General features: G+C 34.9%; 1 protein-coding gene and 1 pseudogene across 1 annotated transcript; one reads left to right on the top strand and one right to left on the bottom strand.

Moving 5' to 3' along the window:
• Window positions 1-7,327: 7,327 nt before the first annotated feature.
• Window positions 7,328-11,137, top strand: LOC114254591 (N-acetyltransferase ESCO2). Its single transcript, XM_036288298.1, has 5 exons — window positions 7,328-8,508; window positions 9,667-9,892; window positions 9,957-10,130; window positions 10,208-10,416; window positions 10,512-11,137. Exons 1-5 carry the CDS (start codon window positions 8,153-8,155, stop codon window positions 10,633-10,635), a joined length of 1,089 nt encoding a protein of 362 aa, XP_036144191.1. The 5' UTR covers window positions 7,328-8,152; the 3' UTR covers window positions 10,636-11,137.
• LOC118646036 lies at window positions 11,138-12,771 on the bottom strand (annotated as a pseudogene).
• Window positions 12,772-13,020: the final 249 nt, after the last annotated feature.

Genomic DNA, 13,020 nt, shown 5'->3' with positions numbered 1-13,020 from the left:
CGTTTGGTGTGATTTATCTTGTTGCCGTCATTACTGTTTAAAATGTACAATTACATTTATTTACTTCCATTTGTTCTATAACAGAGGTCGGCAAGAAATGCATTTCTCGGCCGATTTCAACAGGCTCCGCCTCCCGCTATTCCTCTTGTTCCGCGTGCCGCGTGCGTGGCCGCTGTTCTATAATAAATTTGTCAGACAAAAAAATAGACTATTACAAAATAAGTAATTAAAACGTATCTATTTTATATTAATTTTACATTAAAAAATCGTGTTATTAAAAATATTTTATATAAAAAAAAAAACGTTACTTATCGATATTTGAATGCGCAACGTCAAAATTACATATCTAACACGCCGCCATTGTGCTAGGCGCTTCTCGATGAAATGTTCTCTTCCTTAGGTTGATACGGCGCTCGTAATTTTTAATTGTGATTTTCCCGCGAACGGTTGAATATTGCGTTTTATCCGGTTACCCAGTAATTCTTGACGTGATGACCTATCGATACAATCAGTTTCATCGAAATCGATCGGTATCACGCCGTGACCTCCCCTTGTTAGAAATTTAACACGAAATACTTAATAAGGACCAATCTTAACATAAATACAAAATATATTCTACTGTACAGATATGTAATGTATATGTTATAAAAATAATAAGTGCATTTTCTAAAATTTAACAAAACACATTGTAATAAATTGGTCTTACAAATACGCATCGGCGACAACCACGCGCCTCTCGGGCGAAAATATCGAGGCATGAGAACGAAAATCCTGTGTAACCACGAGATCTATTATTTCCTTTTCACTCTCAATGATATTGTGTCTTGTGACTATGGTTCGCTGTAAGTCGTAAATTTTTCAGACTTTGAAACAGGTTGAAACTTTTCAAACAGGTTACAATATCCTGTGTAACCACGAGATTTATTATTTCTTTTTCACTCTCAATGCTATTGTGTCTTGTGACTATTGTTCGCTCTGAGTCGTAAATTTGTTAGACTTTGAAACAGGTTGAAACTTTTCAAACAGGTTACAATATCCTCTTGAAGTTTTCACGAGGAGAAAATGAGAGTCAAAAGATTAAGAAAACATCAGTAGGATATCGAGATTAATGATCGGCCTGACAAGCTAAGAATTGTGAAAAATTTTGAAGAGATTAACTTTCCCCGATAAAATATTTTTTATGTAAAAATATATAAAAATCTATAGAATTATGTATCAAAAATGTCCATGCAAAATTTTATATTGTATATTTTTATGTAATTTAAAATAATCTTATATCATTTTGTATCATTCTGGTATAATTCTATACCAGATTTATACGTGGTTTGATGTGAAAAATTTTTTATCGGGAAAAAAAATTACTCATATATGATCATATGTAATTAAATATAATTATGTATAATTATATATAATTGTTAATAAGTAATTTTTTCCCGGTAAAAATTTTTTCATACGAGAACATGCGCTACTAGAATTATATATAAATTATATAAAATTATGTAAAATTATATAAAAATTTGCAATATAAAATTTTGATGGACATTTTTGATATATAATTGTATAGATATTTTTATATACTTTTATATACTTTTATTAATAATACCGTTAGCCAAGTGGCCTGACTCATTGCCTTGTGAATTTTTAAGGGAAAGACAAACAAAGACGTACACGTTATTCTGTTATTTTTATGTGCCGTTCATTATATGCTTTATTTCGTAACGTTATTTAATGTAATTTAACACGAGGAATACTATTATCGCACGTATCACATGTGTGAACGTTTTTTAAAAAATTGTTTTAGCATGTGTCGTACATTAGAATGATTTTGATGGCATGCTACGCTTCGGGTGCACACAGTCTGATTGACCAACTTTATTTAATAATAATTTGGTAAATGATAATCAGAGTCAAAATTGATAAAAGAACTCTTAATTTAAAATTTCACCCTTTTTCTTCCCTGTAAAATATAAATTAATCATTCTGATTATCTTAAGAAAATGTCAGAACATTGACATAGCGTTTGTGTAGAGGTAGAACGGACTAAAGTGAGTAGAAAAGTTCCGTACCATATAGTAATTTTCCTAATAATTAAAAAGTTATTAATTAAAAAAAAAAAAAAAAAAAAAAAAGAAACCGATTCGCCCGGTCTACCGCCAAATACCGTCCAGCGGGCGGGATTAGACCGCCCAGCGAGACGCGGGTCCGTGCCGTCCGTAGTCGCAAGAATTTGCTCTTTACGGACAGCAATGTCTACGCCGAGCCTAACCGGTAATGAATATTATAAATTATTTTTCTAAGTGAAAGTTGAGCCTTTTATTTACGAGAAATAGTTCTTGTTTAAACTTCATTTTTCTTCGTCTGTCAATTTAAACAATGTCCCCGCACGAGCCCGAAAGTGATGTGCACCACCCATGAGGGATGACCGTTAAGGATAAAGGAAGAAATCTTTGATCGCAGCATATTTATTCCCATACAGCACCGAAAGATTGCGAAAAGATTGCAGAAATATTTAATTGCAAGATTGTAATATTGTATATGTATTAGTTGAATAATGTAGATGCCATGTTACAACAACGTCAAAATGTCCTCTATTAGCAATACTGCTTATAATACGGTAGCAATGTTGCAGCGCAATATGTATTTGCAGTAATGGATAAAAACAGTATTCTTATTATTCCTCAATATTACGTACCATAAATTACTGTAATTATTATTGATTTTTCGTGTTTTGAATAAATAAAAACAAATTAAATTAAATTAAATTAAAATATATCATATATATTTTGGGGGGGAATAAAATAAGGTAAAAATAAGACATATTTAATGAGCAAAATTAATATAATTATTTTATTAGACAAAGGAAAGAAAATTATTTTTGACAGCCATTAAGAAATTACGTTTACAGAATAAAAAAGGAATTTTAACATACTGCGTGTTTAAGGACTCGGTGTGTATGTGTGTATGTATATACACACCTTAACAAAATTCCTAAAGATTCTTCAATAGTTAAATTTTTTTATAAGTCATAAGTTATAAAGAAATCTACGCATATACTTTTTTTGTGTGTAAAAGTCCACAAAAAGTAGCGTTCTTCTTTGGCCTCATGTATAATCTTTTAAAAATTAACCCACACAGCACACATCTTTCAGAAATTTTTTTGAGAGCATAAAAAGGATAAGAAAAATTTGTCCATGTACAATCGTATATTAGGTTCTATGAATAAAAAATATGTGTTTTGTCATGGATAGAAGGAGCGCGATTCGTGTGTATAATTGGAGTAAGTAATTCTTATCGACGTGTGTATTCTACGAAATAATTTTGGGATACATTGTCGGACTCAAGCGAGAGGGGCAGCGTCGCGCCGAGTATCGTGGCCAAGGAGGAGAGCGGATCCCGTCCGCGGTTCCCCCAGGAAGTAGCGACCGCGTGCGCCGCAAAGCCCTCGCCCGTGCGAAAGGGCCGCGTGGGAAAAGTAGTCCCCGCGGATATCGTTCGCGAGCTCAGCGTCGCGCGAGTAATTTTGTGTAGCGGGATCGGTTTTGGAGACCAGCGAGCGTCGCGGACCGGATATCGTGTTCGCGATCTATGGTTGCCGGGATTGTCGGCACATCTCGCCCGACCGAAACAGTGTATCGCGCGCGAGGAAGGTCGTGCCCGCGCGCTAACGGGGGGATTAGCGAGGCCGGAGAGCCGGCGTTCACGTGCGCCCGTATCGCTTGGCGCGTGCGATGGTCTTTCACGTTTTGATTCATTAATTTTTATTTTCCGTTCTTACTTTCTTTTTCTTTTCTTTTAATAAACTTTATTTTTGTTAATATCATCGGCTGAGTCGACATTTGATTTTCGAGTCGCGTTCCGCGCACTCGTGTAGCGTATGCCCCTTTCCTAGACCCTGCCCCTCTGCCGTTAGGTTAGGTGAGCTAGCCGTCGTTTCGCGCGTGAATTAAGGCCGTTTTTAGTGAATCTCGCGAATCGACGTGCCATCGAGCACGTCTGGCGCCCAATCCGGTCGTTCGTGTGTCGCCGAGATTCGCGCGCGAGGAGATTAGGCACGCGGGCTGTTCCGGACGGCGGTATTTTATCGTCGTCTCGGTCTATCGTCGTTGTCGCTATCTTTTTGCTCGCGGCTTTCCCCCGCGCGGAGGAAAAAGTCGTGACGGTATAGCGATGTCGAGAAGGCGGGCAGTCTTTCTGATTGGTTGATGGTAACGTGGAAGGGAGTAGCCAGCTCGGTATCGTACAAGTAGTGCGCGTCGCTTGCCACATGTCCACAGTCGCCATCGGTGCTACCTGCCTTCGCAGAAGCTATCGAGCGTTTGGTTGCGACAGATATCAGTGTACGCGTTTGTTGTTAGCGTTTGAGAGTCGTTTAGTGATTATCGTTCGTCAATTATCGGCAGATAAGTGAGCTGAATCGTCCCTTTACTTCAAGAATATCTCAGAAACGGCTGAGGAAACGAGGACAAAGTTTGCTATTGTGAGCAGCATTCCCCGCAGTCGCAGTAAAGGTAAGAACTGTAGGCTCACTCGATATCGTTATAGAATATAATTAATTGAAATAATAAAACATTTTATTCGTTTAAGGGAATTTGTTGCGTTATTTTCATCTTTTCTAATTACTCAAGTGCGTTGCAAAAACTCTCTTGTTTCATTAAGAAACGTTACTTGCTCATTTGTATATGTAAATGCTTGTTTATTAGAATTGCTGCTGTAAGGTTTGGAAGAATTTAAAATATCGAATAATTTGTCAAATCTCTCTACAAACTTTGCTCTGTAAATAGCCTCCGCATGTAAAGATCCGACACTAACAAATATTATATTTGTACCAGTTGAAACAGAATGACTTAATACCTGTGATGTATATTTAATTTTCACTTTTTCGAAATTATTTGGATAAATATGACTATCTGTAAATCTAGGAGCCGCTTTAAGTTGAGCTTTTTTTATCTATTGCATAAAAGTCTCCTATATGCTTCCATGAAGCAATTAATCCCCATGATATACGTAATATTGTTGTAATAAATTCCTAACTGCTTTTATTAAACGAGGCACATCAAAAAAGTAAAATATTTAGTCTTCATCTACATATTGCAAAATATGGTCTTTCATTATCAATATTTATTAATCGGTTCAATTGATAAAGTTGTATTCAATAGCTGTAGTAAGACCAACAATTTTCAAATCAATACTTTTTAGCTTTCTTATTGCCTCTAGTATAATTTTCAGTACATCCAGATGCTTTTATCGTGGAATTTAAAAAGAAATAACATAACGGTTGTTTTCACGACTGACAGGATGTTTTTAATTGTAATCACTGTTACATATATGCAGGTAACCGTGAATTATTTTGTAAATATTCCATGTCTTGAAACCCTATTGTTACGTCCGGCGGGGTTAGGATCGCAAAATTGCGTGTTTTATTTCTTTTTTCAATTTATTTATTGGAGTATCATGCGAAAGGGTCTCCCTGCCAGCGGAAACAGAGATTATACGTATTATTATATCAGTCTATGGGGTAGAATTTATATCAAAAACGGAAAAATGATTAATTCGCGGTCACGTCATAACGATGTTTGCTTAATATAAGTTTGTTATAAGATTGTTTATTTTTAAAATGGTTGTTTAACATCATTTGCATTAAAAATGTATTGAAAAATATGTATAAAAATGTAATTTATATGTATCGCACTTTGTAAGGTATCAGGCAATAAAATGTCATTATATTCTACAAAGTAATATTAATTTATTTAAAAATAAATGCACATATTATTTATAATGGATGCCAATGACAGAAGTAATTTTAAATAGCTAAGCGGATATAATTTTCAAAAAAACTGATAAGTTTGCCTTGTGCGGTAAATTTCGAAACGCACAGAGGTTTGTCGCAATTGAGACATACTGCGGGTGCAGCAGCATTTACCGAAATTTCGACGTAATCATTTTTTGAAGAAACATAATACTGTTAAATATCCATAAACACAATGAATTTAGTTGGAAATGACAAAAATTTAGAATTAGGCTTTTGATCCCAGAAAGGTTAATGTCAAAATGTATCAGAAATAGCATATGTTTCTTATGTAACTTTTCCCTAAACTAAAATTCGGTGCTATTATTTTAAAAAAATTCCAATAATAAAGATAATTCCTCTCCATTCTTTATTTCCTTCTTGTTAATTGAATAATATTTATCTGAAGATAGAACGAAAGAGGTAAAAAAAATCAAAAATTTCGTTTTATTTAAAAGTAAAACATTATCACTGAAATTATTTGAGATTTACTCACTGATAAGACTGAATTATGCGAATTAAGTAATTTAATTAAATGAATATTCTAAATAAATGGATAAATGTGAATAAACAAATAAATAATTAATAAACAAAAAATAATCAGAAACTAAAATGGTTTCTAATTTTATATATTCTTATTGATTTACGTATTAGAGAGCTTACTTAGTCATTTATTTTTCCATTTATTTATTAATATATATATGTAATTATTTATTAATATAAAAATTGAAAATATAGTTTTAATTGGGAGAGTGTGAGATAAGCGAATAGAGTCTCATGACATACAGGGTGTAATGTAATCGGAAGCCATCCCGTAATGGAAGGATAGACGGCATCGGGATGAACATTAAAGTCCAATATTGTCTTGGGTTAGGTCTATCAATAATCGAGATATAATATTTTCAAATTGTACGAATGAGAGCGCGCCGTGTGAAGAGCCGAGACGCTCGAGCTGTAGCGCGGCCCACTGTGTCGAGCATTGGCTGCCGGGTTGGCGGGGGGAAGAAGGAGAAGCGGTGCCGCTGCCTGTGCTTCGCCGCCTTCGCGTTTTACCCATAGAGATATATAATATAGAGTCAACCTTCTGTGAGTGGAGCTGTCCGCATCTTCTATGGGATAGAATGATATGTAGTAAGGTGTTGTCTTCGTCACTCAGTTAGTCTAGTGGGAGATTCAGAGGCGCGCTCCCCGCTCTCCGTACCTCACGATGCCGTTTGTACCCCACGCACGCTTCGATGTACAAGGAGCGGGGAGCGCTCTCCCACCAGACTAGCTGAGTTACGAAGATAACACCTTACTACATATCGTCACAGTTTAGCTATAACCAGTTACGACAGTCAGCGAAATTCTTCGTATAATATTTTACGACGCATGCGTCAACTGTACTATCTAAAATATGGCGGACATGGCGAGCTACGCGGTACGAAGCTATAAGCTAGACATGTGATAATTGCGTGTTAGAGGTTATATTGTGTGAATAATTTTTCAGTGATATTAAGCGATATTAATTAGGTATTATTTTGAAAAGATTATTCAGTGTTTTTTTCAATATTATTTATTTTGAAATAAATTATAATAATGAGTAAAGTTAGTAAAGGTGGATTTTCCTGTGTCATGTGTAAAAACATATCTGGACGAAACGCAGGAATAAAATTTTTTCGTTTTCCAAAAAATCCATTTATTTATTATTGTTTAACCTCATTTCAGAATTTAACTTTTTTTAACTTTTTCTGTAATTTTTTTTATTTATTCACTTATCTCTTTAATAACAATTTGACACGAATCATAAAAAATATTTTTACTATCTTTTTTTGTTTTATATCTTCGAATAACGCGCTTTCTTACAATCCAAAACATGGCGGATGGTCACGTGACTAGGTAACATAAACATCAAAGGTTCCGACTGTACTGTCGTAACTGGTTATAGCTAAACTGTGATATCGTTCTATCCCATAGAAGATGCGGACAGCTCCGCTCACAGAAGGTTGACTCTATATTATATATCTCTATGGTTTACACCGAGCACTTGGTACGCGTATCAAATAGTAAATAACTAGTGAATGTGTTTAATCATTGGCTGATCAGCTTAAATTCACTACTTGATACACGTACCAAGTGCTCGGTGTAAACTAGAGCTATGACGCACGTTCTATTCCGCAGCTCTATTCCGCACCATGTGATTTCAGCTTCAGTCCGATATATCTTCAGGCTACATTCCAAAACGTCCTTTCCGAGGAAAATTTTACTCGAAATATATAGTACACGTAACGTATCCTATATTATCCCCTGTGCATCGTGCATCACTGCCGGGAGTACCGGGGCCGCAATCTACGATCGCTGCCGTATGTTCTGTAATGTTTTTCTACCATGGCGCTGCAGCAGGACAAGGTCGATCTTTTGAAGATTCTTGAGGACGACTGGGCGAACGACGATTACGACTCGTTGGTACCGTTGGCGTATATAGCGAATGCATTCTCTCCCCCGTTAAAAACAATGGCGGTACTGTCAAAGGATGCGATTATGTCTCCAGCTACCAAGCTCAGCAACATGACATCAACGATGAATATTAAGAACGTAACTGCTTTGAAGAACTTTGATCTCTTCCTCGACAACACGAACAACAATAACAATACCAAGAAGAAAATCAATGAAGAGAATACCAAAGAGAAGAAATACTATCCGTTATTCACCAAAAGATATTCTGTACCTGATAAAATCTTTGAGTACGTTCCTGATAAATCTCTATACTTTTGTAAAATTATGTTTGCTCGCTTTTGTTAATTTGGGTAATTATTCAGTTTAGGCACTGGTATTCAAATATCGATGTAGTTGTGCTTATTCGACGCGATTTTGCTTCAAACGAACGAATCTAACAGAAAAAAGCGTCGCTCTGCTCTGGGAAGCGAGATATTAATCGCTAAAGTTGACTAATATTCAGGTTATGAAACCTGTCATACCGACGCAATGTAATGACTTGAGCATGCGCAGCGATCATATTCTCATGCTTTTAGTCATAAGCGCATGCTCTGTTTAGCACAAGTCATGGTAAAAATGCGCGAATTTCAAATGTCTATATACATATTTTTACGAGCATCTCGTTTTACGTGGGAAGTCGCAAACCCATGTGGTGCAGAGAATGCTTTGCACACACACACACACACACACACGGGGGGGGGTGCAAGGGGGGCTTTGGCCTCCCTCCTGCACCCACCCCGTCCAAGTCGCTAACCCATGTGGACTTTACTTTGCTTGCAATGTACATAGGCAATCCATGTATATTGCAAGAAAAGTATAAGGCCACATGGGTTAGCGACTTGGACGGGTTGGGTGCGGGAGGGGGACCGAAGGCCATATACGCATGCTCGGTGGTCATGCACATATGACCACCGAGCATGCGTATATGGCCGCGAAGCATGTACATATGACTGTAGAGCATGCGCACATGGCCGCGGAGAGTGTTCGGGTGCGTTCGGGGAGACGCTATTAGCGCTATCAGCATCAGTTTATCCTTGTTCTACTTTTAATGAGTAATGAAGATGGACTGATGCTGGTAGCGTTAATAGCGTCTCCCCGAACGCACCCTTCGTGTCGCTACATTTCGTCGGTATGACAGATTTCTTAATCTGAATATTCGACAACTTTAACGATTATTATTTCGCTTTCCGGGGCAGAGCGACGCTTTTTTTTGCCAGATTCGTTCGTTTGAAGCAAAACTGCATCGAATAAGCACAACTATATCGATATTTGAATATCAGTGCTTAAACTGAATAATTACCATTTATATTTTCTAATATATAATTGTTTATTTTAAGTGAAAATATTGTTGAAAGTCTTGTTCTAAATCAATTTTAGTAAAATATATGCTGTAATTTTTTATTTAGAAAAACAAGTAAGGCTAATACTACGAAAACAGTGAAAAGAAACATGCAGTGGCAGCTATCTGCAAAAGGTGGTGGTGCAGAAGGTCAATGTCAATTGGACATTGGTCAGAAACATTTTGGCACCACTCAGTGTCCAGCTTGTAGTGTTGTCTACCAATTGGGTGATCCCGGGGATGAAAATGCTCATTTGAATTATCACAACAGCATACGGACTCTAAAATTTCAGGTATGTTGTGCTTGCAAAAAATAAATCATTGTAGATATTATATTTAAACATTTCTGTATTCCAGGGATGGAAGAACGAGCGTGTTATACTGGAGGATCATTTTACTTCCAGCAGAATAATCTTGGTTGAACCACATGATCCTAAGCAACACTGGAAGAAGGTACTGGAAATATTGGCTGTTGTAGATAAAGATTTGGGACTGGCGGAGATGGATAGTTCAGATTATCAGAGCAAACAAGTAAATAGATCTCACAGTCATTTTGGTTGTATATTATCAAATTAAAAAAAGTGCTAAAAGAAAGATGCATCTTTCAGATCTATTTGTATGTACGCGAAAAAAGGGTTATTGGAGTATTGGTGGCGGAATATATTGAGAAAGCATTTCGCATGATTCCTGAAGAATTAATTAAGCTCAATTGTTGCACTGCCGAGAGTACACCTACGAAATGTGGCATAAACGTTGTATGGGCCGCAATGAGTCATCGCAAACAGGGTATAGCTACTAAACTCGTTGATATTTTAAGGTAAATTGTCTTGCTAACACATTATATATATCGTTTCTTTTTTTTTTCGAAGACTTGTATTATTTGGATTATCTTCCCCTGTTTATGTGTTTTAGAGCAAAGTTTTTTTACGGTTACGTCATGTCGTTGGATGACATAGCGTTCTCAATGCCTACTCCAGATGGTAAAATCTTTGCTGAGAAATACACCAAAACGAAGAACTTTAAGGTTTACAATTAAATCTGCTATATTTAAGTTCCTACTTGGTCTAAATATCTTTTGAACCATTAGCAAAACGTCTATTTATATTACACATTTTATCTTATTTTATTAATGATTGTTTTGTGTCTATAAAACTTTTATGACAGATGTTGATGAATGAGAGCGATAGGTTTTTTAAATTTTATGCATTAACTTTAACAAGTTTGTATACGTTTAAATTGTTACATTTTACTATATAATTCTATACCTAGTAAAAAAGAAATGCTTTTTTAAAGTCAATAGATACCAATATATACCAAATATTTGAAAATTTAAGTTAGTTTATATATAATATTAAAAGATTAAAAAATATTTCGAAATACATTTAGTGATTTCATTTCTATTCGATCGAATATAGAAATTCCTGTTTAATTTAATATTTTATGCAACATATGAATATGTTTAACACTAAGTTATCATAAAATGTGTTATATATTTAAAATAATCTGCGTTCAATAAAGAAATAACTGAATTGAACTGATTAAAAGTAAAAAACATTTATTAACAAAACTTTTACATTGACATACTTGAATATTGTACATACATGTTTCATAAACAAATAATAAACGATGTAGTACGCAGAATTTTTGAATGAAAAATTTACCAAATAAAATGTTGACTAGCACATTTAATATTTATAAACATTTTGATATAAAAAATTATATCTCACTATTGATAAATAATATTGAGTTGAAATGTTGCTAATTACAATGTAACCCATTTCATTATTTTAATTGTGTCATGCATACGAATCTTGATAGCATTTCAATAAGATATTTAAACTAAAGTAAATTTTAAATCATTTTAAACCAATTGGTAACTGCGCAAAACTAAAGAGAATAAAGAAAAATAACACTGTGTTTTTAGGAACTTAATTTTATCACAATTATAGGATTCATTCCTAAAAACAGTATTATAATATTAAATAATTTCTTATATATGACACAACGTCCAGTTCCTAGCATTATTGGTTATTTTAAATTCTACAATAGTTGCGTCTACCGCCGTTGTTGTTTCTGTTGCCTCTTAGAAACGATTGATCTGCGTCCTTTTCCTGCTTCCATTCCTCGTATCTTTCAGCCATTTTATACACTTCCTCAGGTACTTCCTGAAATAAAAAGTATGATTTGAATATGGAAGCCACTCCACTCATAGAAAATGTGAAATAATTAACACATTCCTTGTGTGTTTACTAACTTGATTGGCCTCTTCGAGGACATTGATCAGTGCTTTAGCCAGTCTTGTTGCGTCATAAAAGTAATTCTTTCGTCTATTCGACCTGCCCGTCTGGTACAGCTGACTCTGTGAACATATTCTATATCCCTTGGGAAGTCATAGTTCAGCACATGCCTGAAAATGACGGCATAAGGATTGGTATCGATGTCATAAATCTTGAGTAATGTAATGTTTTAAAAACTTATGTAAAACTTACGTGACATCTTCAATATCGATTCCTCGATTAGCTACATCAGTCGCGAGAAGAATTAAAACGGATCCAGTTTTCAAATCTTCTAATCTGCCTGTTCCCTATGTTTGTTCTCTGTCACTGTGAATGCTTTGGCAATCGATACTCGCTAAAGTCAGATTGCTAGCAATATCGTCCATAGTTGATTTCTTACAAAAAAATACCATTACTTTATCATGAGGTCCAATTTCTTGAAAGAATTGGTACATCTACACTACATGGATAATGATAATACAATTAATATAATACATCTCCAAAATAATTTGTAGTAGATTAATATAGGCATTTATAAATAACATTAGAGAAAAGAAATTTAGAAAATAAAATCAAAAAGAAAAAAAATTGTCCAAAAATTCTTATTTTCCAGAAAGCATTAATACTTTCGTATACTACTAATCAAATGTGATTTCTCTTCTACATCAATCACATAAATCCTGTCACAGAGTGGACAGCTAAATCAAGGGATCCAACAAAAACTTGAAGCAGATTTTTCATAAATGTTTGGGCTAAGCGTCTTACACCTTGAGGCCACGTAGCACTGACAAAAGGATGGCAAGGCTTTAATTATAATAAATACACTGATATTATGTATATAAATTTTTAAACATTATTTCCCAGATAGCACAGGACGTCCTCAGGATCATCCTGAATATGTCCCGGGATGTCCTGGGATCTTGTCAGGATATAATAGTTGTATTATTGTAAATATTTTATGTATAAATTTGACTTTTAAAGTAAGTTTAGAATGTTAAATTCTGTAATAGTATTAATATAAATTGAAATTTTACTCATGTCTTGAGGATATCCTTGGGATGTCCTGAGGATATATGTATTCTAGCTGAAAACATTATTCTTAAAATATTGTATAAAGAGTTTCATTAGCTACAAAATGTTTGAAA

This window comes from Monomorium pharaonis, chromosome 6 (assembly GCF_013373865.1).
Source record: "Monomorium pharaonis isolate MP-MQ-018 chromosome 6, ASM1337386v2, whole genome shotgun sequence".
Lineage (NCBI taxonomy): Eukaryota > Metazoa > Arthropoda > Insecta > Hymenoptera > Formicidae > Monomorium > Monomorium pharaonis.
This window is presented reverse-complemented; position numbering and strand designations above follow the sequence as displayed.